At 52.0% G+C, this 23,005-nt stretch overlaps 1 protein-coding gene across 1 annotated transcript in view; it reads left to right on the top strand.

Moving 5' to 3' along the window:
- Positions 1 to 23,005, top strand: part of MTR (5-methyltetrahydrofolate-homocysteine methyltransferase) — a 603,339-nt gene that overhangs the window by 81,726 nt on the left and 498,608 nt on the right. The window contains exon 25 of the mRNA XM_061198341.1: positions 4,983 to 5,064. Within this exon, the coding sequence (XP_061054324.1) occupies positions 4,983 to 5,064 (82 nt within the window). The remainder of the gene's footprint in view (positions 1 to 4,982; positions 5,065 to 23,005) is intronic.

Raw genomic sequence — 23,005 nt, 5'->3', positions numbered from 1 at the left:
GTTTGGTTTTGTCTGCATTTCAACTTTGTGTAAGTGGAATCCTACTGTATGTATTCATTCTTCTGTGTCCCTCTCAACATTATGTCTTTAAGGCCTAAACTCATTATTACAGTAGTGTTTTTGTTTCTGTTTTTGTTTCCCATTGTGGTATAATATTGCATTGTATTATGCCCTCTGGCTTATTTATCCATGCTAGTGTTGGTGGACATTTGGGTTTTTCCAGTTTGGGGCTATTACACGGAATGCTGCTATGTATGTATTTCTGCCCTGAAGCAGACTTGCTGGGTCACAGAATATGCATATGGTCATCAGCATTAGATATTTATTCCAAAGTGATTGTATTAATTTATACTCCCACCGGCAATTATGAGATTTCCAGTTATTCCACACCCTTTTCAGTTTTATCCATTTTAGTGTGTGTGTAACAATATCTTGCTAAGTTCTTCATTTGTATTTCTCTACTGACTAATGATGTTGAGTACCTTTTCATGTGTATATTGACCGCTTGGATATGCTTTTTAAACCTTTTTTTTTTTTAATTAGGTATTCTGCCTTTTTTTTCTTTTACTGATTTGTATGCATTCTTTATTTATACTGGAGACAAGACTCTTTATCAGAAATATATATTGCAAATAGAGTCTTCCAATATGGCTTACCTTTTGCTGTCTTAGTGGTATTTTGGGTAACAAAAGTTCTTCATTTTCATGAAGTCTGATTTATCGATCTCTTTATGGTTAGTGCTTTTCGCATCTGTATAAGAAGGCTTCTACCCTGGGAGAGTCAGCTTTGCTAGAAAGCATTTGGGAGTTTGAATGTCTCAGAAGTTATCTGAGAACCCTTATCGTCACCTCCTACAGACCTATGGAGGGCTCAGCAGAGGCCCAGTTCTTTCCTTTGCTGTTTTTGAGCAAATGGAGGCTCAGGACTTCCAAATTCTCATGAAAGCAGATCTGTGAGGGGAATAGCAGCATGGCTTTTCCAAACCTCAGGGGCCTGCGGTAGGTAGCATGAGAGAATTAGAACTGTACCCCCAAGACACGAAATGAGGCTGAGGATGGATCCTTGGAGAGGCTGAAAGGGTTATACAGATTTGGGGTCATTTGTGGGTAGAAATCTGCTTGGAATGGCCCTTTTTAACCTGTAGCTATAAGAGACTAGAAAACTGAATATTCTCCTGTCTGTAATACAGATGGTTTTGTATCACAAACTAGAAATGACTTTAATGGAAATCTGGCCCTTTTAGCGACAGAACTTCTCAAGGGCACAAGTCTGGCAGTTAGCTCTCAATTTTTAACTGGTTTAAAGCCAATAACTGCAAAATGTCTTTTTCAATGATCTTTTGTGTAGTTTAACTTGGAGAATTCAACAGGAAGTCACATTGCTCAAAGCTGGAGGTAATTTTCTGAGTTTTCTGTTTTTTTTTTTTAAAACTGCTATGAAGTAAGGTGCTGAATTACATAACTGCTAATATTTTCCTCTGTATAGGATTTCAAGGAATGAATTTTACATGCTAATCTCACTCCTGATTCCATCTTTCTTTTTTTTTTTATAAATTTATTTATTTAATTTATTTATTATTTTTGGCTGCCTTGGGTCTTCGTTGCTGCGTGCGGGCTTTCTCTAGTTGCAGCGAGCGGGGGCTACTCTTCGTTGCGGTGCGTGGGCTTCTCATTGCAGTGGCTTCTCTTGTTGTGGAGCACAGGGTCTAGGCGTGCGGGCTTCAGTAGTTGTGGCTCGCGGGCTTCAGTAGTTGTGGCTTGCGGGCTCTAGAGTGCAGGCTCAGTAGTTGTGGCAGACGGGCTTAGTTGCTCTGTGGCATGTGGGATCTTCCCGGACCAGGGCTCGAACCCGTGTCCCCTGCATTGGCAGGCGGATTCTTAACCACAGTGCCACCAGGGAAACCCTCCTGATTCCATCTTAATTTTCCCATCCTTATTTCCCATTTTCTCTCATTTTTTCTCATCAAATTTTAAGTTTTGGTTATGCTGCATTTATGTAAAACACTAGTTCTGAGATAGGGTATGACATGAAATAAGTGCTTGGAGTGCTTGTTCTTTTTCAGAGTGTTAAAAAAAGATCTTCTAAGGCTAACATGATCATGCCTATTTGGCAAGTGTGGGAGGTGACTAATTAAATCCTAAATGTTGACTAGTGACTTAGCAGAGATGGATTTGGGATTCAGCCTCAGCATTTAGCCCTTTGCCCTAGGTACGTAGGAAGGGGAGGAGAGATTCCACTGTTTTGCATCTATTCAGACTTCAGAAAGAAATCTTTCAGCTGGAGAAGTTCATGTAAATGGAAGCTTAGAAAAAAGTGGAATCAATGTCAAACTGGAAGCACTCTTTTTTTTTTTAAGTAATGATGAGGTATTTTGTTTGTTTGTTTATTTTGGCTGCACTGTGCGGCATGGGGGATCTTATTAGTTCCCCGACCAGGGATGGAACCCTCACCCTCTGCAGTGGAAGCGCGGAGTCTTAACCACTGGACTGCCAGGGAAGTCCCCGGAAGCACTCTTTGATAGCTGGGCAAGCTCAAATTTCATGCCTGTGCTCATCCAGCTTGGACAGTGTTTGCGTTGGAAAGGAGCACTTTGATTTGTTTTGTTTTGTCTTTTTCAATCATGAAATCCATCCATTTCTTCTCGGTTCCCTTTTGCAGAAGATCATCAAAGAGAGAATGGCCAGAATTACACTGAGAACCCTTGGATACTTAATAAATATCAATTATATTGATTTAAACATTTTAAATTTTACTGGCTGTCTTTAAAAGAAATGTCACTGAAGTTACATCAGGCTTAAAACATTGTTTCCTGGGGGAACTTCATGCAGAAGAAAGACTGAGGTATATTTGTGTGTCTCAAGTTGCTAAGGAAGCATCTGAGGAAGAGGACGCATACAGAGTCTAACTTGTGTTTTGAAACTGGAAGCAACTTCTTCTTTATAACTTTTCCTACTGTTTGAAAATCTTCACCCCTTCATAGACTACCCAAGATATCTTCAGAATCTTTGGTTCCCAAGCACACAGTAGGCACAAAACGGGTCCTGAGGAGGCAGTGGTGTCCGTTAGGCGGCTCCAGGGCCGAGATGCAGCTCCCCCTGCTGGTGGGCCTCCCAGTCCAGAAGGCATCTCCCGTGCTAACTGGCCTAGGCCTCAACTTCCATCTCACAGCCCAGTTCTGGTGGATTATGGCTTTAGTCCTTTGCTTCCTGTTTATGCACAGAAATATGCTTAGAAAGGGGACAGGTGAAATGTTAGAGGTCTTGTCTGTCTCATTATGAATAAGTCTTTAGAGCCTTCCCTTAGAAGCCTCTTATAAACACACTCACACAAATAATGCACCTTTAATATTCTCTTGGTTTTTAAAAATTACCTCAGTAATACACACTTATTAGAACATGTCAAACAATTCAGAGGAATGGAAAGTAAAATTTAGTCTCTCCCTTCCCACTTTCAGTCCCAGTTCTAACCTCCGTATAACCAGTGCTGACTCTTTGATGTCTGTCTCTCCGTGTTTTCTAAATATACAGACACTTATATGCAAGTTGGTTGGTTGGGGCAGGTTGAGGGTGGTAGTGTTTTGTTTTGTTTCGTTTTTTATTTTTGGCTGCATTGGGTCTTCGTTGCTGCATGCAGGCTTTCTCTACTTGTGGCGAGTGGGGGCTACTCTTCGTTGTGGTCCGCAGGCTTCTCACTGTGGTGGCTTCTGTTGTTGCGGAGCATGGGCTCTTGGTGTGCGGGCTTCAGTAGTTGTGGCACGTGGGCTCAGTTGTCGTGGCTCATGGGCTTAGTTGCTCTGCAACATGTGGGATCTTCCCGGACCAGGGCTCGAATCCGTGTCCCCTGCATTGGCAGGCAGATTCTTAACCACTGTGCCACCAGGGAAGCCCTGTTTTGTTTCTTTTTTAAATAAAATTGTATTAAACATACTGTTTTGCTACTTTGGTTTTTCCTCATAAAGTAGCATATTCTGGACGTCTTTCCAAATGAGAATACATTTTAGTTGAGGGGAAAGAATATGAAAGGATCTGACTTGGGGAAAGCTGCTGCTACTTTAAGGGGGAAGGAAAGAGGAGAAAAGACTGGAAACACTGCCCATATTGTGGAAACTACTGTTGTCACGCTTTTATGTGGAATTGTGGCAAAGTCCACACTTCTGTCCCAGCTTCAGGGTCCTGGTTTAACTACAGTAGGGGAGGGTGTATACATTTTCAGTTCTCACTTTAATATGTGATGTTCCGTAATGAAATAGCAGATGTGTAGCCTATGCTATTGCTATAAACATTCAACAGTCAGAGGGCAATTTTGTGGTAAAATTAGGTAATTTTAAGGCTTAAAGGGTGTTTCTTCCTCAGAACTGACATTTTCAAGTTTGGCAAAAGGGATTTTGGGCTGAGCCAGTGTTAGGATAAGATATTGTTGCTTTGGCCTCTCTGTGTTACTTTGTGTTGAATTTATTTACGGTCCGAGGTTCCTTCCTACAAGTACCAGGTGGGCTTGGGTTGGAGAAGTGTTGGTGTCTTCCGGGGGCAGGGAGCAGCAGCTGGGGAGTGGCACCCCGTGGCCCCTGTCAGTGTCTGGCACTCCAGGGGTCCTGGCTGGTGGCCCAGCTCGTCTGCAGGAAGAAACTCCCCTTGACCTTTATGACAACAAAGTGCTGTTGCCCGGGCCGGTTGGCTCCCTTAGTTCAGACAGGCTGCTAGTACAGAGAGCTGAGGACACCATCCTTCTGATTTTCTCCTAGGCTTCTTTGTAGTCTGGGCCAAAAATCCATGCCTTTTCCCCTTGGCTTGCCCCTCTTAGGGTGGGGAGAAAGTCATTCTCATTTTCCAAGGGAAATTAGGAGTTCAATATTTATAAGTACCTTAAAATCTTTCTCTGAAAAGCACTGTAAGAGCACATTATCTCTAATGGTTCTGCACAAGACTTGTGGAGGAACTGTCAGGCCTGACGGATGTGTTTTTCTCCCTGACGCCTCTTTTCAGAACCCACACAGCAGTTAAAATAGCCCCAAGATACAGCGCGCCTGTGATCCACGTCCTGGACGCGTCTAAGAGCGTGGTGGTGGTAAGTGTGGGCCTCGCGTTGTTGCAGAGCTGCTGTGAAGGGGATACAGAGAGCGCTGAGAGTTAGTCGAAGATGCTGTGAAGGGGCAACAGAGAGCGCTGAGAGTTAGAGCTGCGGTGAAGGGGTAACAGAGAGGGCTGAGAGCTAGAGCTGCTGTGAAGGGGCAACAGAGAGCGGTGATATTTAGAGCAGCTGAGAAGGAGAAACAGAGAGCGCTGGGAGTTAGAGCTGATGTGAAGGGGCAACAGAGCGCTGAGAGTTAATCGAAGGTGCTGTGAAGGGGCAACAGAGCGCTGAGAGTTATTCAGAGCTGCTGTTAAGGGGCAACAGAGCGCTGACAGTTAGAGCTGCGTTGAAGGGGCAACAGCTAGCACTGAGAGTTAGTCGAAGATGCTCTGAAGGGGCAAAAGATAGCGCTGAGACATAGAGCTGCTGGGAAGGGGCAACAGAGAGCGCTGAGAGTTACAGCTGCGTTGAAGGGGCAACAGAGAGTGCTGAGAGTTAGTCAGAGCTGCTGTGAAGGGGCAACAGAGACCGCTGATATTTAGAGCTGCTCTGAACGCGAGACTGAGAGCGGTGAGTTAGACCTGCTGTGAAGGGGAAACAGGAGCGCTGAGAGTTAGAGCAGCTGAGAAGGGGAAACAGAGAGCGCTGAGAGTTAGAGCTGCTGTGAAGGGGAAACAGAGCGCTGAGAGTTAGAGCAGCTGAGAAGGGGAAACAGAGAGCGCTGAGAGTTCGAGCTGCGTTGAAGGGGCAACAGCTAGCGCTGAGAGTTAGAGCTGCTGTGAAGGGGCAACAGAGAGCGCTGAGAGTTAGTCAGAGCTGCTGTGAAGGGGCAACAGAGCGCTGACAGAGGTGCGATGAAGGGGCAACAGCTAGCGCTGAGAGTTAGTCGAAGATGCTCTGAAGGGGCAAAAGATAGCGCTGAGACATAGAGCTGCTCGGAAGGGGAAACAGAGCGCTGAGAGGTAACCGAAGGTGCTGTGAAGGGGCAACAGAGAGCGCTGAGAGTTAGAGCTGCTGTGAAGGGGCAACAGAGAGCGCTGAGAGTTAGACCTGCTGTGAAGGGGCAACAGAGAGCGGTGATATTTAGAGCAGCTGAGAAGGAGAAACAGACAGCGCTGGGAGTTAGAGCTGCTGTGAAGGGGCAACAGAGCGCGCTGGGATTTAGAGCTGCTGTGAAGGGGCAACAGAGACCGCTGGGAGTTAGAGCTGCTGTGAAGGGGCAACAGAGAGCGCTGTGCGTTAGACCTGCTGTGTAGGCGCAACAGAGAGCGCTGAGAGCTAGAGCTGCTGTGAATGGGCAGCAGAGAGCGCTGAGAGTTAGAGCTGCGTTGAAGGGGGAACAGCTAGCGCTGAGAGTTAGTCGAAGATGCTCTGAAGGGGCAAAAGATAGCGCTGAGACATAGAGCTGCTGGGAAGGGGCAACAGAGAGCGCTGAGAGTTAATCAAAGGTGCTGTGACGCGGCAATGGAAAGCGTTGAGCGTTAGTCAGAGCTGCGTTGAAGGGGCAACAGAGAGCGCTGAGAGTTAGACCTGCTGGGAAGGGGCAACAGAGAGCGCTGAGAGTTAGAGCTGCTGTGAAGGGGCAATAGATAGTGCTGAAAGTTAGAGCTGCTGTGAAGGGACAACACAGAGTGCTGAGAGTTATTCAGAGCTGCTGTTAAGGGGCAACAGAGAGCGCTGACAGAGCTGCTGTGAAGGGGCAACAGAGCGCTGACAGTTAGAGCTGCGTTGAAGGGGCAACAGCTAGCACTGAGAGTTAGTCGAAGATGCTCTGAAGGGGCAAAAGATAGCGCTGAGACATAGAGCTGCTGGGAACGGGCAACAGAGAGCGCTGAGAGGTAACCGAAGGTGCTGTCAAGGGGCAACAGAGAGCGCTGAGAGTTACAGCTGCGTTGAAGGGGCAACAGAGAGCGCTGAGAGTTATTCAGAGCTGCTGTGAAGGGGCAACAGAGACCGCTGATATTTAGAGCTGCTCTGAAAGCGAGACTGAGAGCGGTGAGTTAGACCTGCTGTGAAGGGGAAACAGGAGCGCTGGGAGTTAGAGCTGCTGTGAAGGGGAAACAGAGAGCGCTGAGTTAGAGCTGCGTTGAAGGGGCAACAGAGAGCGCTGAGAGTTCAAGCTGCGTTGAAGGGGCAACAGAGAGCGCTGAGAGTTAGAGCAGCTGAGAAGGGGAAACAGAGCGCTGAGAGTTAGAGCTGCTGTGAAGGGGCAACAGAGAGTGCTGAGAGTTAGAGCTGCGTTCAAGGGGCAACCGAGAGCACTGAGAGTTAGACCTGCTGTGTAGGGGCAACAGAGAGCGCTGAGAGCTAGAGCTGCTGTGAAGGGGCAACAGAGAGCACTGACATTCAGAGCTGCTGTGAATGGAAGACAGAGCGGTGAGGGTTAGTCAGAGCTGTTGTGAAGCGGCAACAGAGAGTACTGAGAGATAGAGCTCTGTGGACGGGCAACAGAGAGTGCAGGGAGTTAGCGCTGCGTTGAAGGGGCAACAGAGAGCGCTGAGAGTTAAAGCAGCTGAGAAGGGGAAACAGAGCGCTGGGAGTTAAAGCTGCTGTGAAGGGGCAACAGAGAGCGCTGATATTTAGAGCAGCTGAGAAGGAGAAACAGAGTGCTGGGAGTTAGAGCTGCTGTGAAGGGGCAACAGAGAGCGCTGGGAGTTAGAGCTGCTGTGAAGGGGCAACAGAGAGCGCTGGGAGTTAGAGTTGCTGTGAAGGGGCACCAGAGAGCGCTGGGAGTTAGAGCTGCTGTGAATGGGCAACAGCTAGCGCTGAGAGTTAGTCGAAAATGCTCTGAAGGGGCAAAAGATAGCGCTGAGACATAGAGCTGCTGGGAAGGGGCAACAGAGAGCGCTGAGAGTTACAGCTGCGTTGAAGGGGCAACAGAGAGCGCTGAGAGTTAGTCAGAGCTGCTGTGAAGGGGCAACAGAGCCCGCTGATATTTAGAGCTGCTCTGAACGCGAGACTGAGAGCGGTGAGTTAGACCTGCTGTGAAGGGGAAACAGGAGCGCTGGGAGTTAGAGCTGCTGTGAAGGGGAAACAGAGAGCACTGAGTTAGAGCTGCGTTGAAGGGGAAACAGAGAGCGCTGAGAGTTAGACCTGCTGTGTAGGGGCAACAGAGAGCGCTGAGAGTTAGACCTGCTGTGTAGGGGCAACAGAGAGCGCTGAGAGTTAGAGCTGCTTTGAAGGGGCAACAGAGCGCTGAGAGTTAGTCGAAGATGCTGTGAAGGGGCAATAGACAGCGCTGAAAGTTAGAGCTGCTCTGAAGGGACAACAGAGAGTGCTGAGAGTTATTCAGAGCTGTTGTTAAGGGACAACAGAGAGCGCTGAGAGTCGATGATGCTGTGAAGGGGCCACAGAGAGCGCTGAGAGTTCGAGCTGCTTTGCAGGGGCAACAGAGAGCGCTGAGAGAGCAGCTGAGAAGGGGAAACAGAGCGCTGAGAGTTAGAGCTGCGTTGAAGGGGCAACAGAGAGCGCTGATAGAGCAGCTGAGAAGGGGAAACAGATCGCTTGGAGTTAGAGCTGCTGTGAAGGGGAAACAGAGAGTGCTGAGAGAGCTGATGTGAAGGGGCAACAGAGCGCTGAGAGTTAATCGAAGGTGCTGTGAAGGGGAAACAGCGCTGAGAGTTACAGCTGCATTGAAGGGGCAACAGAGAGCGCTGAGAGTTAGAGCCGCGTTCAAGGGGCAACAGAGAGCGCTGAGAGTTAGTCAGAGCTGCTGTGAAGGGGCAAGAGACAGCGCTGAAAGTTACAGCTGCTCTGAAGGGACAACAAGACTGCTGAGAGTTATTCAGAGCTGCTGTTAAAGGGCAACAGAGAGCGCTGAGAGTCATTCGATGATGCTGTGAAGGGGCCACAGAGAGCGCTGACAGTTAGAGCTGCGTTGAAGGGGCAATAGCTAGCACTGAGAGTTAGTCGAAGATATTCTGAAGGGGCAAAAGATAGCGCTGAGACATAGAGCTGCTGGGAAGGGGCAACAGAGAGCGCTGAGAGGTAACCAAAGGTGCTGTGAAGGGGCAACAGAGAGCGCTGAGAGTTACAGCTGCGTTGAAGGGGCAACAGAGACAGCTGAGAGTCAGCGCTGCTGTGAAGGGGCAACAGAGACCGCTGATATTCAGAGCTGCTCTGAACGCGAGACTGAGAGCGGTGAGTTAGACCTGCTGTGAAGGGGAAACAGGAGCGCTGGAAGTTAGAGCTGCTGTGAAGGGGAAACAGAGCGCTGAGTTAGAGCTGCGTTGAAGGGGCAACAGAGAGCGCTGAGAGTTCAAGCTGCGTTGAAGGGGCAACAGAGAGCGCTGAGAGTTAGAGCAGCTGAGAAGGGGAAACAGAGAGCGCTGGGAGTTAGAGCTGCTGTGAAGGGGCAACAGAGAGCGCTGAGAGTTAGAGCTGCGGTGAAGGGGCAACAGAGAGTGCTGAGAGTTAGAGCTGCGTTGAAGGGTCAACGGAGTGCGCTGGGAGTTAGAGCTGCTGTGAAGGGGAAACAGAGAGCGTTGAGAGTTAGAGCTGCGTTGAAGGGGCAACAGAGAGCGCTGAGAGTTATTCAGAGCTGCTGTGAAGGGGCAACAGAGAGCGCTGAAAGTTAGTCAGAGCTGCTGTGAAGGGGCAACAGAGCACTGACAGTTAGAGCTGCGTTGAAGGGGCAACAGCTAGCACTGAGAGTTAGTCGAAGATGCTCTGAAGGGGCAAAAGAGCGCTGAGACATAGAGCTGCTGGGAAGGGGCAACAGAGAGCGCTGAGAGTTAGTCAGAGCTGCTGTGAAGGGGCAACAGAGAGCGCTGAGAGTTAGTCAGAGCTGCTGTGAAGGGGCAACAGAGAGCACTGACATTCAGAGCTGCTGTGAATGGGAGACAGAGAGCGGTGAGGGTTAGTCAGAGCTGTTGTGAAGGGGCAACAGAGAGTGCTGAGAGTTAGACCAGGTGAGAAGGGGAAACGAGAGCGCGGGGAGTTAAAGCTGCTGTGAAGGGGAAACAGAGAGCGCTGAGAGTTAGAGCTGCGATCAAGGGGCAACAGAGAGCGCTGAGAGTTAGAGCTGCGTTGAAGGGTCAACAGAGTGCGCTGGGAGTTAGAGCTGCTGTGAAGGGGAAACAGAAAGCATTGAGAGAGCTGCGTTGAAGGGGCAACAGAGAGCACTTACATTCAGAGCTGCTGTGAATGGGAGACAGAGCGGTGAGGGTTAGTCAGAGCTGTTGTGAAGCGGCAACAGAGAGTGCTGAGAGTTAGAGCTGTGTGGACGGGCAACAGAGAGCGCTGAGAGTTAGAGCTGCGTTGAAGGGGCAACAGAGAGCGCTGATAGAGCAGCTGAGAAGGGGAAACAGAGAGCGCTGAGAGTTAGAGCTGCTGGGAAGGGGCAACAGAGAGGGCTGAGATTTAGAGCTGATTTGAAGGGGAAACGGAGAGCGATGAGAGTTCGTGGTAAATGCGGTAAAGGGGCAACAGAGAGCGCTTACAGTTAGAGCTGCAATGAAGGGGCAACACCGAGTGCTGGGAGTTAGAGCTGCTGTGAAGAGGCAATAGAGAGCGCTGAGAGTTAGAGCTACTGTGACGGGGCAACAGAGAGCGCTGAGAGTCAGAGCAACAGTGACGGGGCAAGAGAGAGTGCTGAGAGTTTGTCAGAGCTGCAGGAAAGGGACAACAGAGAGCGCTGAGAGTTAGAGCTGCTTTGAAGGGGCAACAGAGCGCTGAGAGTTAGTCGAAGATGCTGTGAAGGGGCAATAGGCAGTGCTGAAAGTTAGAGCTGCTCTGAAGGGACAACAGAGAGTGCTGAGAGTTATTCAGAGCTGCTGTTAAGGGGCAACAGAGAGCGCTGAGAGTCGATGATGCTGTGAAGGGGCCACAGAGAGCGCTGAGAGTTCGAGCTGCTTTGAAGGGGCAACAGAGAGCGCTGAGAGTTAGAGCAGCTGAGAAGGGGCAACAGAGAGCGCTGAGAGTTAGAGCTGCTGTGAAGGGGCAACAGAGAGCGCTGAGAGTTAGAGCTGCTGTGAAGGGGCAACAGAGAGCGCTGAGAGTTAGACCTGCTGTGAAGGGGCAACAGAGAGCGGTGATATTTAGAGCAGCTGAGAAGGAGAAACAGAGAGCGCTGGGAGTTAGAGCTGCTGTGAAGGGGCAACAGGGCGCGCTGGGAGTTAGAGCTGCTGTGAAGGGGCAACAGAGAGCGCTGATAGAGCAGCTGAGAAGGGGAAACAGATCGCTTGGAGTTAGAGCTGCTGTGAAGGGGCAACAGAGAGCCCTGGGAGTTAGAGCTGCTGTGAAGGGGAAACAGAGCGCTGAGAGTTAGAGCTGCGTTGAAGGGGCAACCGAGAGCGCTGAGAGAGCTGATGTGAAGGGGCAACAGAGCGCTGAGAGTTAATCGAAGGTGCTGTGAAGGGGCAACAGAGAGCGCTGAGAGTTACAGCTGCGTTGAAGGGGCAACAGAGAGCACTGAGAGTCAGAATGCTGTGAAGGGGCAACATAGGGCGCTGAGTGTTAGAGCTGCTGTGAAGGAGCAACGGAGAGGGCTGAGAGTTAGAGCTGCGTTGAAGGGGCAACAGAGAGCGCTGAGAGTTAGTCAGAGCTGCTGTGAAGGGGCAATAGATAGCGCTGAAAGTTAGAGCTGCTCTGAAGGGACAACACAGAGTGCTGAGAGTTATTCAGAGGTGCTGTTAAGGGGCAACAGAGAGCGCTGACAGTCAGAGCTGCTGGGAAGGGGCAACAGAGCGCTGACAGTTAGAGCTGCGTTGAAGGGGCAATAGCTAGCACTGAGAGTTAGTCGAAGATATTCTGAAGGGGCAAAAGATAGCGCTGAGACATAGAGCTGCTGGGAAGGGGCAACAGAGAGCGCTGAGAGGTAACCGAAGGTGCTGTGAAGGGGCAACAGAGAGCGCTGAGAGTTATAGCTGCGTTGAAGGGGCAACAGAGACAGCTGAAAGTTAGTCAGAGCTGCTGTGAAGGGGCAACAGAGACCGCTGATATTCAGAGCTGCTCTGAACGCGAGACTGAGAGCGGTGAGTTACACCTGCTGTGAAGGGGAAACAGGAGCGCTGGAAGTTAGAGCTGCTGTGAAGGGGAAACAGAGAGCGCTGAGTTAGAGCTGCGTTGAAGGGGCAACAGAGAGCGCTGAGAGTTCAAGCTGCGTTGAAGGGGCAACAGAGAGCGCTGAGAGTTAGACCTGCTGGGAAGGGGCAACAGAGAGCGCTGAGAGTTAGAGCTGCTGTGAAGGGGCAATAGATAGCGCTGACAGTCAGAGCTGCTGGGAAGGGGCAACAGAGCGCTGACAGTTAGAGCTGCGTTGAAGGGGCAATAGCTAGCACTGAGAGTTAGTCGAAGATATTCTGAAGGGGCAAAAGATAGCGCTGAGACATAGAGCTGCTGGGAAGGGGCAACAGAGAGCGCTGAGAGTTACAGCTGCGTTGAAGGGGCAACAGAGAGCGCTGAGAGTTAGTCAGAGCTGCTGTGAAGGGGCAAGAGACAGCGCTGAAAGTTACAGCTGCTCTGAAGGGACAACAAGAGTGCTGAGAGTTATTCAGAGCTGCTGTTAAAGGGCAACAGAGAGCGCTGAGAGTCATTCGATGATGCTGTGAAGGGGCCACAGAGAGCGCTGGGAGTTAGAGCTGCTGTGAAGGGGCAACAGAGAGCGCTGAGAGTTAGAGCTGCTGTGAAGGGGAAACAGAGCTGAGTTAGAGCTGCGTTGAAGGGGAAACAGAGCGCTGAGAGTTAGAGCTGCGTTGAAGGGGCAACAGAGCGCTGAGAGTTAGTCATAGCTGCTGTGAAGGGGCAAGAGACAGCGCTGAAAGTTAGAGCTGCTCTGAAGGGACAACAAGAGTGCTGAGAGTTATTCAGAGCTGCTGTTAAGGGGCAACAGAGAGCGCTGAGAGTTAGAGCTGCGTTGAAGGGGCAACAGAGAGTGCTGAGAGTTAGAGCTGCGTTCAAGGGGCAACAGAGAGCGCTGAGAGCTAGAGCTGCTGTGAAGGGGCAACAGAGAGCGCTGAGAGTTAGAGCTGCTGTGATGGGGCAACAGAGAGCACTGACATTCAGAGCTGCTGTGAATGGGAGACAGAGCGGTGAGGGCTAGTCAGAGCTGTTGTGAAGCGGCAACAGAGAGTGCTGAGAGTTAGAGCTGTGTGGACGGGCAACAGAGAGTGCTGGGAGTTAGCGCTGCGTTGAAGGGGCAACAGAGAGCGCAGAGAGTTAGAGCTGCTGTGAAGGGGCAACAGAGAGCGCTGAGAGTTAGACCTGCTGTGAAGGGGCAACAGAGAGCGGTGATATTTAGAGCAGCTGTGAAGGGGCAACAGAGAGCGCTGGGTGTTAGAGCTGCTGTGAAGGGGCAACAGAGAGCGCTGGGAGTTAGAGCTGCTGTGAAGGGGCAACAGAGAGCGCTGGGAGTTATAGCTGCTGTGATGGGGCAACAGAGAGCGCTGAGCGTTAGACCTGCTGTGTAGGCGCAACAGAGACGCTGAGAGCTAGAGCTGCTGTGAATGGGCAACAGAGAGCGCTGAGAGTTAGACCTGCTGTGAAGGGGCAACAGAGAGCGCTGAGAGTTAGAGCTGCGTTGAAGGGTCAACGGAGTGCGCTGGGAGTTAGAGCTGCTGTGAAGGGGAAACAGAGAGCGTTGAGAGTTAGAGCTGCGTTGAAGGGGCAACAGAGAGCGCTGAGAGTTATTCAGAGCTGCTATGAAGGGGCAACAGAGAGCGCTGAAAGTTAGAGCTGCTGTGAAGGGGCAACAGAGCGCTGACAGTTAGAGCTGCGTTCAAGGGGCAACAGCTAGCACTGAGAGTTAGTCGAAGATGCTCTGAAGGGGCAAAAGATAGCGCTGAGACATAGAGCTGCTGGGAAGGGGCAACAGAGAGCGCTGAGAGGTAACCGAAGGTGCTGTAAAGGGGCAACAGAGAGCGCTGAGACTTACAGCTGCGTTGAAGGGGCAACAGAGAGCGCTGAGTGTTAGTCAGAGCTGCTGTGAAGGGGCAACAGAGACCGCTGATATTTAGAGCTGCTCTGAACGCGAGACTGAGAGCGGTGAGTTAGACCTGCTGTGAAGGGGAAACAGGAGCGCTGGGAGTTAGAGCTGCTGTGAAGGGGAAACAGAGAGCGCTGAGTTAGAGCTGCGTTTAAGGGGCAACAGAGAGCGCTGAGAGTTAGAGCAGCTGAGAAGGGGAAACAGAGAGCCCTGAGAGTTAGAGCTGCTGTGAAGGGGCAACAGAGAGTGCTGAGAGTTAGAGCTGCGTTCAAGGGGCAACCGAGAGCGCTGAGAGTTAGACCTGCTGTGTAGGGGCAACAGAGAGCGCTGAGAGCTAGAGCTGCTGTGAAGGGGCAACAGAGAGCGCTGGGAGTTAGAGCTGCTGTGAATGGGCAACAGAGAGCGCTGAGAGTTAGAGCTGCGTTGAAGGGGCAACAGCTAGCGCTGAGAGTTAGTCGAAGATGCTCTGAAGGGGCAAAAGATAGCGCTGAGACATAGAGCTGCTGGGAAGGGGCAACAGAGAGCGCTGAGAGTTAATCAAAGGTGCTGTGACGCGGCAATGGAAAGCGTTGAGTGTTAGTCACAGCTGCGTTGAAGGGGCAACAGAGAGCGCTGAGAGTTAGACCTGCTGGGAAGGGGCAACAGAGAGCGCTGAGAGTTAGAGCTGCTGTGAAGGGGCAATAGATAGCGCTGACAGTCAGAGCTGCTGGGAAGGGGCAACAGAGCGCTGACAGTTAGAGCTGCGTTGAAGGGGCAATAGCTAGCACTGAGAGTTAGTCGAAGATATTCTGAAGGGGCAAAAGATAGCGCTGAGACATAGAGCTGCTGGGAAGGGGCAACAGAGAGCGCTGAGAGTTAGTCAGAGCTGCTGTGAAGGGGCAACAGAGCGCTGACAGAGGTGCGTTGAAGGGGCAACAGCTAGCGCTGAGAGTTAGTCGAAGATGCTCTGAATGGGCAAAAGATAGCGCTGAGAGATAGAGCTGCTCGGAAGGGGAAACAGAGCGCTGAGAGGTAACCGAAGGTGCTGTGAAGGGGCAACAGAGAGCGCTGAGAGTTAGAGCTGCTGTGAAGGGAAAACAGAGAGCGCTGATATTCAGAGCTGCTGTGAATGCGAGACCTAGAGCGGTGAGTTAGACCTGCTGTGAAGGGGAAACAGGAGCGCTGGGAGTTAGAGCTGCTCTGAAGGGGAAACAGAGCGCTGAGAGTTAGTCAGAGCTGCTGTGAAGGGGAAACAGAGACCGCTGATATTCAGAGCTGCTGTGAATGTGAGACTGAGAGCGGTGAGAGTTAGACCTGCTGTGAAGGGGAAACAGCAGCGCTGGGAGTTAGAGCTGCTGTGAAGGGGAAACAGAGCTGAGTTAGAGCTGCGTTGAAGGGGAAACAGAGCGCTGAGAGTTAGAGCTGCGTTGAAGGGGCAACAGAGCGCTGAGAGTTAGAGCCGCGTTCAAGGGGCAACAGAGAGCGCTGAGAGTTAGTCAGAGCTGCTGTGAAGGGGCAAGAGACAGCGCTGAAAGTTAGAGCTGCTCTGAAGGGACAACAAGAGTGCCAAGAGTTATTCAGAGCTGCTGTGAAGGGGCAACAGAGAGCACTGACATTCAGAGCTGCTGTGAATGGGAGACAGAGCGGTGAGGGTTAGTCAGAGCTGTTGTGAAGCGGCAACAGAGAGTGCTGAGAGTTAGAGCTGTGTGGACGGTCAACAGAGAGTGCTGGGAGTTAGCGCTGCGTTGAAGGGGCAACAGAGAGCGCTGAGAGTTAGACCAGGTGAGAAGGGGAAACAGAGAGCGCTGGGAGTTAAAGCTGCTGTGAAGGGGCAACAGAGAGCGCTGGGAGTTAGAGCTGCTGTGAAGGGGAAACAGAGCGCTGAGAGTTCCAGCTGCGTTGAAGGGGTAACAGAGCGCTGAGAGCTAGATCTGCTGTGAAGGGGCAACAGAGAGCGCTGAGAGTTAGAGCTGCTGTGAAGGGGCAACAGAGAGCACTGACATTCAGAGCTGCTGTGAATGGGAGACAGAGCGGTGAGGGCTAGTCAGAGCTGTTGTGAAGCGGCAACAGAGAGTGCTGAGAGTTAGAGCTGTGTGGACGGGCAACAGAGAGCGATGAGAGTTAGAGCTGCTGTGAAGGGGCAACAGAGAGCGCTGAGAGTTAGACCTGCTGTGAAGGGGCAAAAGAGAGCGGTGATATTTAGAGCAGCTGAGAAGGAGAAACAGACAGCGCTGGGAGTTAGAGCTGCTGTGAAGGGGCAACAGAGCGCGCTGGGATTTAGAGCTGCTGTGAAGGGGCAACAGAGAGCGCTGGGAGTTAGAGCTGCTGTGAAGGGGCAACAGAGTGCGCTGAGCGTTAGACCTGCTGTGTAGGCGCAACAGAGAGCGCTGAGAGCTAGAGCTGCTGTGAATGGGCAACAGAGAGCGCTGAGAGTTAGAGCTGCGTTGAAGGGGCAACAGCTAGCGCTGAGAGTTAGTCGAAGATGCTCTGAAGGGGCAAAAGATAGCGCTGAGACATAGAGCTGCTGGGAAGGGGCAACAGAGAGCGCTGAGAGTTAATCAAAGGTGCTGTGACGCGGCAATGGAAAGCGTTGAGCGTTAGTCAGAGCTGCGTTGAAGGGGCAACACAGAGCGCTGAGAGTTAGACCTGCTGGGAAGGGGCAACAGAGAGCGCTGAGAGTTAGAGCTTGCTGTGAAGGGGCAACAGAGCGCTGACAGTTAGAGCTGCGTTGAAGGGGCAATAGCTAGCACTGAGAGTTAGTCAGAGCTGAGAGTTAGTCAGAGCTGCTGTGAAGGGGCAACAGAGAGCACTGACATTCAGAGCTGCTGTGAATGGGAGACAGAGAGCGGTGAGGGTTAGTCAGAGCTGTTGTGAAGGGGCAACAGAGAGTGCTGAGAGTTAGAGCAGGTGAGAAGGGGAAACGAGAGCGCGGGGAGTTAAAGCTGCTGTGAAGGGGAAACACAGAGCGCTGAGAGTTAGAGCTGCGATCACGGGGCAACAGAGAGTGCTGAGAGTTAGAGCTGCGTTGAAGGGTCAACAGAGTGCGCTGGGAGTTAGAGCTGCTGTGAAGGGGAAACAGAAAGCATTGAGAGAGCTGCGTTGAAGGGGCAACAGAGAGCACTTACATTCAGAGCTGCTGTGAATGGGAGACAGAGCGGTGAGGGTTAGTCAGAGCTGTTGTGAAGCGGCAACAGAGAGTGCTGAGAGTTAGAGCTGTGTGGACGGGCAACAGAGAGTGCTGGGAGTTAGCGCTGCGTTGAAGGGGCAACAGAGAGCACTGATAGAGCAGCTGAGAAGGGGAAACAGAGAGCGCTGAGAGTTAGAGCTGCTGGGAAGGGGCAACAGAGAGCGCTGAGAGTTAGAGCTGCTCTGAAGGGGCAACAGAGAGGGCTGAGATTTAGAGCTGATTTGAAGGGGAAACGGAGAGCGATGAGAGTTCGTGGAAAATGCGGTAAAGGGGCAACAGAGAGCGCTTACAGTTAGAGCTGCAATGAAGGGGCAACACCGAGTGCTGGGAGTTAGAGCTGCTGTGAAGAGGCAATAGAGAGCGCTGAGAGTTAGAGCTACTGTGACGGGGCAACAGAGAGCGCTGAGAGTCAGAGCAACTGTGACGGGGCAAGAGAGAGTGCTGAGAGTTTGTCAGAGCTGCAGGAAAGGGACAACAGAGAGCGCTGAGAGTTAGAGCTGCTTTGAAGGGGCAACAGAGCGCTGAGAGTTAGTCGAAGATGCTGTGAAGGGGCAATAGGCAGTGCTGAAAGTTAGAGCTGCTCTGAAGGGACAACAGAGAGTGCTGAGAGTTATTCAGAGCTGCTGTTAAGGGGCAACAGAGAGCGCTGAGAGTCGATGATGCTGTGAAGGGGCCACAGAGAGCGCTGAGAGTTCGAGCTGCTTTGAAGGGGCAACAGAGAGCGCTGAGAGTTAGAGCAGCTGAGAAGGGGCCACAGAGAGCGCTGAGAGTTAGAGCTGCGTTGAAGGGGCAACAGAGAGCGCTGATAGAGCAGCTGAGAAGGGGAAACAGATCGCTTGGAGTTAGAGCTGCTGTGAAGCGGCAACAGAGAGACCTGGGAGTTAGAGCTGCTGTGAAGGGGAAAAAGAGCGCTGGAAGTTAGAGCAGCTGAGAAGGGGAAACAGAGAGCGCTGAGAGTTAGAGCTGCGTTGAAGGGGCAACAGAGAGCGCTGATAGAGCAGCTGAGAAGGGGAAACAGATCGCTTGGAGTTAGAGCTGCTGTGAAGCGGCAACAGAGAGACCTGGGAGTTAGAGCTGCTGTGAAGGGGAAAAAGAGCGCTGGAAGTTAGAGCAGCTGAGAAGGGGAAACAGAGAGCGCTGGGAGTTAGAGCTGCTGTGAAGGGGCAACAGAGAGCGCTGAGAGTTAGAGCTTGCTGTGAAGGGGCAACAGAGCGCTGACAGTTAGAGCTGCGTTGAAGGGGCAATAGCTAGCACTGAGAGTTAGTCAGAGCTGAGAGTTAGTCAGAGCTGCTGTGAAGGGGCAACAGAGAGCACTGACATTCAGAGCTGCTGTGAATGGGAGACAGAGAGCGGTGAGGGTTAGTCAGAGCTGTTGTGAAGGGGCAACAGAGAGTGCTGAGAGTTAGAGCAGGTGAGAAGGGGAAACGAGAGCGCGGGGAGTTAAAGCTGCTGTGAAGGGGAAACAGAGCGCTGAGAGTTAGAGCTGCGATCACGGGGCAACAGAGAGTGCTGAGAGTTAGAGCTGCGTTGAAGGGTCAACAGAGTGCGCTGGGAGTTAGAGCTGCTGTGAAGGGGAAACAGAAAGCATTGAGAGAGCTGCGTTGAAGGGGCAACAGAGAGCACTTACATTCAGAGCTGCTGTGAATGGGAGACAGAGCGGTGAGGGTTAGTCAGAGCTGTTGTGAAGCGGCAACAGAGAGTGCTGAGAGTTAGAGCTGTGTGGACGGGCAACAGAGAGTGCTGGGAGTTAGCGCTGCGTTGAAGGGGCAACAGAGAGCACTGATAGAGCAGCTGAGAAGGGGCAACATAGGGCGCTGAGTGTTAGAGCTGCTGTGAAGGAGCAACGGAGAGGGCTGAGAGTTAGAGCTGCGTTGAAGGGGCAACAGAGAGCGCTGAGAGTTAGTCAGAGCTGCTGTGAAGGGGCAATAGATAGCGCTGAAAGTTAGAGCTGCTCTGAAGGGACAACACAGAGTGCTGAGAGTTATTCAGAGGTGCTGTTAAGGGGCAACAGAGAGCGCTGACAGTCAGAGCTGCTGGGAAGGGGCAACAGAGCGCTGACAGTTAGAGCTGCGTTGAAGGGGCAATAGCTAGCACTGAGAGTTAGTCGAAGATATTCTGAAGGGGCAAAAGATAGCGCTGAGACATAGAGCTGCTGGGAAGGGGCAACAGAGAGCGCTGAGAGGTAACCGAAGGTGCTGTGAAGGGGCAACAGAGAGCGCTGAGAGTTATAGCTGCGTTGAAGGGGCAACAGAGACAGCTGAAAGTTAGTCAGAGTTGCTGTGAAGGGGCAACAGAGACCGCTGATATTCAGAGCTGCTCTGAACGCGAGACTGAGAGCGGTGAGTTACACCTGCTGTGAAGGGGAAACAGGAGCGCTGGAAGTTAGAGCTGCTGTGAAGGGGAAACAGAGAGCGCTGAGTTAGAGCTGCGTTGAAGGGGCAACAGAGAGCGCTGAGAGTTCAAGCTGCGTTGAAGGGGCAACAGAGAGCGCTGAGAGTTAGACCTGCTGGGAAGGGGCAACAGAGAGCGCTGAGAGTTAGAGCTGCTGTGAAGGGGCAATAGATAGCGCTGACAGTCAGAGCTGCTGGGAAGGGGCAACAGAGCGCTGACAGTTAGAGCTGCGTTGAAGGGGCAATAGCTAGCACTGAGAGTTAGTCGAAAATATTCTGAAGGGGCAAAAGATAGCGCTGAGACATAGAGCTGCTGGGAAGGGGCAACAGAGAGCGCTGAGAGTTAGTCAGAGCTGCTGTGAAGGGGCAACAGAGCGCTGACAGAGGTGCGTTGAAGGGGCAACAGCTAGCGCTGAGAGTTAGTCAGAGCTGCTGTGAAGGGGCAAGAGACAGCGCTGAAAGTTACAGCTGCTCTGAAGGGACAACAAGAGTGCTGAGAGTTATTCAGAGCTGCTGTTAAAGGGCAACAGAGAGCGCTGAGAGTCATTCGATGATGCTGTGAAGGGGCCACAGAGAGCGCTGAGAGTTCGAGCTGCTTTGAAGGGGCAACAGAGAGCGCTGAGAGTTAGAGCAGCTGAGAAGGGGCAACAGAGAGCGCTGAGAGTTAGAGCTGCTGTGAAGGGGCAACAGAGAGCGCTGAGAGTTAGAGCTGCTGTGAAGGGGCAACAGAGAGCGCTGAGAGTTAGACCTGCTGTGAAGGGGCAACAGAGAGCGGTGATATTTAGAGCAGCTGAGAAGGAGAAACAGAGAGCGCTGGGAGTTAGAGCTGCTGTGAAGGGGCAACAGGGCGCGCTGGGAGTTAGAGCTGCTGTGAAGGGGCAACAGAGAGCGCTGATAGAGCAGCTGAGAAGGGGAAACAGATCGCTTGGAGTTAGAGCTGCTGTGAAGGGGCAACAGAGAGCCCTGGGAGTTAGAGCTGCTGTGAAGGGGAAACAGAGCGCTGAGAGTTAGAGCTGCGTTGAAGGGGCAACCGAGAGCGCTGAGAGAGCTGATGTGAAGGGGCAACAGAGCGCTGAGAGTTAATCGAAGGTGCTGTGAAGGGGCAACAGAGAGCGCTGAGAGTTACAGCTGCGTTGAAGGGGCAACAGAGAGCACTGAGAGTCAGAATGCTGTGAAGGGGCAACATAGGGCGCTGAGTGTTAGAGCTGCTGTGAAGGAGCAACGGAGAGGGCTGAGAGTTAGAGCTGCGTTGAAGGGGCAACAGAGAGCGCTGAGAGTTAGTCAGAGCTGCTGTGAAGGGGCAATAGATAGCGCTGAAAGTTAGAGCTGCTCTGAAGGGACAACACAGAGTGCTGAGAGTTATTCAGAGGTGCTGTTAAGGGGCAACAGAGAGCGCTGACAGTCAGAGCTGCTGGGAAGGGGCAACAGAGCGCTGACAGTTAGAGCTGCGTTGAAGGGGCAATAGCTAGCACTGAGAGTTAGTCGAAGATATTCTGAAGGGGCAAAAGATAGCGCTGAGACATAGAGCTGCTGGGAAGGGGCAACAGAGAGCGCTGAGAGGTAACCGAAGGTGCTGTGAAGGGGCAACAGAGAGCGCTGAGAGTTATAGCTGCGTTGAAGGGGCAACAGAGACAGCTGAAAGTTAGTCAGAGCTGCTGTGAAGGGGCAACAGAGACCGCTGATATTCAGAGCTGCTCTGAACGCGAGACTGAGAGCGGTGAGTTACACCTGCTGTGAAGGGGAAACAGGAGCGCTGGAAGTTAGAGCTGCTGTGAAGGGGAAACAGAGAGCGCTGAGTTAGAGCTGCGTTGAAGGGGCAACAGAGAGCGCTGAGAGTTCAAGCTGCGTTGAAGGGGCAACAGAGAGCGCTGAGAGTTAGACCTGCTGGGAAGGGGCAACAGAGAGCGCTGAGAGTTAGAGCTGCTGTGAAGGGGCAATAGATAGCGCTGACAGTCAGAGCTGCTGGGAAGGGGCAACAGAGCGCTGACAGTTAGAGCTGCGTTGAAGGGGCAATAGCTAGCACTGAGAGTTAGTCGAAGATATTCTGAAGGGGCAAAAGATAGCGCTGAGACATAGAGCTGCTGGGAAGGGGCAACAGAGAGCGCTGAGAGTTACAGCTGCGTTGAAGGGGCAACAGAGAGCGCTGAGAGTTAGTCAGAGCTGCTGTGAAGGGGCAAGAGACAGCGCTGAAAGTTACAGCTGCTCTGAAGGGACAACAAGAGTGCTGAGAGTTATTCAGAGCTGCTGTTAAAGGGCAACAGAGAGCGCTGAGAGTCATTCGATGATGCTGTGAAGGGGCCACAGAGAGCGCTGGGAGTTAGAGCTGCTGTGAAGGGGCAACAGAGAGCGCTGAGAGTTAGAGCTGCTGTGAAGGGGAAACAGAGCTGAGTTAGAGCTGCGTTGAAGGGGAAACAGAGCGCTGAGAGTTAGAGCTGCGTTGAAGGGGCAACAGAGCGCTGAGAGTTAGTCATAGCTGCTGTGAAGGGGCAAGAGACAGCGCTGAAAGTTAGAGCTGCTCTGAAGGGACAACAAGAGTGCTGAGAGTTATTCAGAGCTGCTGTTAAGGGGCAACAGAGAGCGCTGAGAGTTAGAGCTGCGTTGAAGGGGCAACAGAGAGTGCTGAGAGTTAGAGCTGCGTTCAAGGGGCAACAGAGAGCGCTGAGAGCTAGAGCTGCTGTGAAGGGGCAACAGAGAGCGCTGAGAGTTAGAGCTGCTGTGATGGGGCAACAGAGAGCACTGACATTCAGAGCTGCTGTGAATGGGAGACAGAGCGGTGAGGGCTAGTCAGAGCTGTTGTGAAGCGGCAACAGAGAGTGCTGAGAGTTAGAGCTGTGTGGACGGGCAACAGAGAGTGCTGGGAGTTAGCGCTGCGTTGAAGGGGCAACAGAGAGCGCAGAGAGTTAGAGCTGCTGTGAAGGGGCAACAGAGAGCGCTGAGAGTTAGACCTGCTGTGAAGGGGCAACAGAGAGCGGTGATATTTAGAGCAGCTGTGAAGGGGCAACAGAGAGCGCTGGGTGTTAGAGCTGCTGTGAAGGGGCAACAGAGAGCGCTGGGAGTTAGAGCTGCTGTGAAGGGGCAACAGAGAGCGCTGGGAGTTATAGCTGCTGTGATGGGGCAACAGAGAGCGCTGAGCGTTAGACCTGCTGTGTAGGCGCAACAGAGACGCTGAGAGCTAGAGCTGCTGTGAATGGGCAACAGAGAGCGCTGAGAGTTAGACCTGCTGTGAAGGGGCAACAGAGAGCGCTGAGAGTTAGAGCTGCGTTGAAGGGTCAACGGAGTGCGCTGGGAGTTAGAGCTGCTGTGAAGGGGAAACAGAGAGCGTTGAGAGTTAGAGCTGCGTTGAAGGGGCAACAGAGAGCGCTGAGAGTTATTCAGAGCTGCTATGAAGGGGCAACAGAGAGCGCTGAAAGTTAGAGCTGCTGTGAAGGGGCAACAGAGCGCTGACAGTTAGAGCTG

The sequence above is a fragment of the Eubalaena glacialis genome, chromosome 1 (assembly GCF_028564815.1).
Source record: "Eubalaena glacialis isolate mEubGla1 chromosome 1, mEubGla1.1.hap2.+ XY, whole genome shotgun sequence".
NCBI lineage: Eukaryota > Metazoa > Chordata > Mammalia > Artiodactyla > Balaenidae > Eubalaena > Eubalaena glacialis.
Note: the sequence above shows the minus strand (reverse complement) of the source record. Positions and strands in the feature narration are given on the sequence as shown.